Source organism: Oncorhynchus gorbuscha, linkage group LG16 (assembly GCF_021184085.1).
Source record: "Oncorhynchus gorbuscha isolate QuinsamMale2020 ecotype Even-year linkage group LG16, OgorEven_v1.0, whole genome shotgun sequence".
Taxonomy (NCBI): domain Eukaryota; kingdom Metazoa; phylum Chordata; class Actinopteri; order Salmoniformes; family Salmonidae; genus Oncorhynchus; species Oncorhynchus gorbuscha.
In genome coordinates, this window is record NC_060188.1 from 20,619,335 (window position 1) to 20,622,671 (window position 3,337).

The window sequence follows — 3,337 nt, forward strand, 5'->3', positions numbered from 1 at the left end:
TATCTTGGGAATGTGAGATGTTAAAAATAGTTGGTACTTGATGCAAAGCAGAAGATTTCTGCCCTATAAAAAGCTCCCACAGAGGATATGTGAAAGATGCAGACCATGGCAGATAGCCCTTCTAGCATGCCTTTCTCTGTCATCACAATGTGTGTGTGGGATATTTAAGAAGGGAGTGGTTAATAGAGAGGTGTGTGTGTGTGTGTGTGTGTGTGTGTGTGTGTGTGTGTGTGTGTGTGTGTGTGTGTGTGTGTGTGTGTGTGTGTGTGTGTGTGTGTGTGTGTGTGTGTGTGTGTGTGTGTGTGTGTTTGCTTGCGTGTATGATTGCTTTGCCTAAATGTGCTCATAAAGGCTTCTTTAAAAGAAGTGTTAACTCTTTTTTTAAAACATTTTGTAACTCAAGAGAAATTAACAAATGTATACATTTTATATATTTTTCAGTACAATTGAAAATTTTGTAACAATTTCTGTAGTATCGTGTTATGAACCATAATGTTAGTTAATTCACTCACAATTAATGTGAGTGACAATTCTAAGTCTAGCTTTTTATTCTATATCTCCAAAAGTCCATATTAAGATAGTTTTTACAATATTGAAGTTATGAAAACATAACATTTTCCCCTGATCTACATCAAACAATGTGATGACTCAGTATGGGTCTATTTAAGCAAAGCAATCACACACACACACACACACACACACACACACACACACACACACACACACACACACACACACACACACACACACACACACACACACACACACACACACACACACACACACACACACACACACACACACACACACACACACCTCTCTATTAATCCATCTCTCTATTAACCACTCCCTTCTTAAATATCCCACACACACATTGTGATGACAGAGAAAGGCATGCTAGAAGGGCTATCTGCCATGGTCTGCATCTTTCACATATCCTCTGTGGGAGCTTTTTATAGAGAGGAAATGTTCTGCTTTGCATCAAGTACAAACTATTATATCTGTTAACAATGAGGTCATCCGCCCGTTTTTAGGTTATCTACCTAACACAACATTTTTGTGGATTGAAATAAGCTCTATTTTGAGCTAAATTCATTAAATGCTTTTTGTTTACTTGGACTGAGAAGAAGTACTGGTACACAGTTTTCCAATGAGGCAAGGCCATTAAACATCAACATATTGCTGCTTTGGACCCACAATCAGTGATTTCAACTAATGTCCTTGTGTTTTGTATGTGAACATAAAAACAATGAAATTGCCACTGAGAGCTTTTGGAAGTCTTCATGAAATGTAAAAAGAAAATCTAAAATATGAAACTAGTAGTGCAACCACAAACAAAGGCTGTCATAAGGATTATGTTGAAAACATACAGAAGGGGATGTTGTCCATGAACAATTATCGTCCTATGACTTACAACATGAGCGTCATAGAAATCACACCAATATTGCTAATGTTACATATTTTAATATTATTAATAAAATGCTATTTAGCAGACACTTTTATCCAAAGTGATGGACACTACAGTGAGTGCATACACTTCAGTACATGTAATCCCTGAGGGAAACAAATCTAGCACCACACTATTTCCAACTGAACCACACAGGACCAATAATATGGCTGGAGGGTGATTTATCAAACTGAAGTCTCTATATTAGTCTTTTGTTGCTTCATTTACATGTATTTTTTTACTTTGTCTTGATTTGACTGTATTTTTCACTGATGATTGGCTTTACTTTTATATGCAATTACTAGACACTTTCTTACCTTGTTTAGCTAAAATTATCGTGGCACCTTTGTAATTGGAGTTGTATAATTATGTAGAGAGAAAAGCTTTCGTAAATTGTATCAATATGTATTAGCGTTTATTGTACACTGGCTCGATGTTGGCCAATCAATTAGAGTAGTGTTTGTGGAGTAGCACAACGTGTATGATTAGCTAAGTTTGTTAGCTCTACAAGTTGACCAAGGCTTTAGTGTTAACATCAAAATCCCTCTATATGATCTAAAGGACATTCATTCCAATGCTTTTAAACGGTAAATACGTAATGGAAAAACCAAAATGTCCACCCAGGTGGGTCCCAGGACCAAGTTTGGTATACCCTGGTATAGGGTAGAAGTTAAATGTTATGCATATCTTTCTGGTAAAAATGAAAACAATTATTGGGAAATAGAAATGTCTGAATGATGATGATGAATGCCCCCTTAACATTAGTTATCAAATGGCAGGTGTCAGTTCTATTATATAATAGGCCTAAATTATATCATACCTACAGATGGAAACACAAAACACCAAATATTGAAATGTAGCACACTCAATTGTTTTACGAATTACAAATTACTTTTATTTAGTCAACATAACATATCTAGCACATATCAGTGATACGCCTCATGCTCATGAACCTCATGCCACTCATGCCCATGTCTCTGAAGTTCCTGTACTCTCCAGGCCTCATGTAAGTCATCCTGCCTCTGAAGTGGGGCTGCTCGTACATCAGCCAGTGGCCATCCATCACGTTGCAGGACTGGCAGTCGGACATACGGTAACGGTCCATGATGGAGTCACAGTCGTCCATCATCTCGTGCATCTGACCTCCGAAGTTATCTCTCTCGTAGATCCTCATTCTGTAGGATCCTCTGTGCTGTTAGGAGGAAATAAGAATATGTTGAAGGAATTACTGAATACATCAGACTGCTGGAAAGCGTCACAGAGCCAATGTGATTTATTATGGACATCACAAAGCTACTTTGAGCGGGGCTGTTAACAGCAGACTAAGTATCATATTGCCTACCATGGGGATCGTGCGGCAGGACCTGATATCAGTCATTCCCATCATACTCTGGAAGTCAGAGTACTCTCCCCTCCTCATGAAGTGCTGGTTTCCCATGTAGTTGTTGCGGTCGTAGACCATGAAGCAGCCGCTCTGAACCCTACAGGAGTGGCACCTGCTCAGGTAGGAGGACATGTCAGCGCAGTCGCTGCTGCACTCATAGGAACGACCCTGGAAGTTCCTGTCCTCGTAGAAGACGATCTGAAAATAAAAAGGGATCATTTCTATGAACTAAAATATTTTCCGAAACAAACATTTTTGAGAAATGTAGGAACTTTAAAGAACTTTAATGTTGTAGTTGGGGGTGCTAGAACACTACAGGTCTTTTGCATGACAATCTATGAAAATTAAAGTATATTTTGGTTTTAAACTTACCCTGCCCATGTTCATGCTGGTGGACATGTTTGCTCACTGTGCTGCTGGTTGCTGCTCCTGAACTGATTCCTACCTGGTTTAACCCTTTCTTTTATACCTGACCAAACCTAAACAATTCCCAGCTCCATTGTTCA

The 3,337-nt window shown here is 38.7% G+C and overlaps 1 protein-coding gene across 1 annotated transcript; it reads right to left on the reverse strand.

The window, feature by feature from the left end:
• Positions 1–2,319: 2,319 nt before the first annotated feature.
• Positions 2,320–3,337, reverse strand: LOC124000233 (gamma-crystallin M3-like). Its single transcript, XM_046306454.1, has 3 exons — positions 3,204–3,337; positions 2,790–3,029; positions 2,320–2,639 (listed from the first exon to the last, which is right to left on the reverse strand). The coding sequence occupies exons 1-3, from the start codon at positions 3,228–3,230 to the stop codon at positions 2,364–2,366; spliced, it is 543 nt and encodes a 180-aa protein (XP_046162410.1). The 5' UTR covers positions 3,231–3,337; the 3' UTR covers positions 2,320–2,363.

Excerpts from the sequence above, each read along its gene's own strand:
- LOC124000233 (XM_046306454.1), bottom strand. The coding sequence starts at position 3,230 with ATGTCCACCAGCATGAACATGGGCAGG. Across the intron at positions 3,030-3,203 it reads CCAGCATGAACATGGGCAGG|ATCGTCTTCTACGAGGACAG; the intron begins GTAAGTTTAAAA and ends TTTTATTTTCAG. Across the intron at positions 2,640-2,789 it reads CCTGCCGCACGATCCCCATG|CACAGAGGATCCTACAGAAT; the intron begins GTAGGCAATATG and ends TCCTCCTAACAG.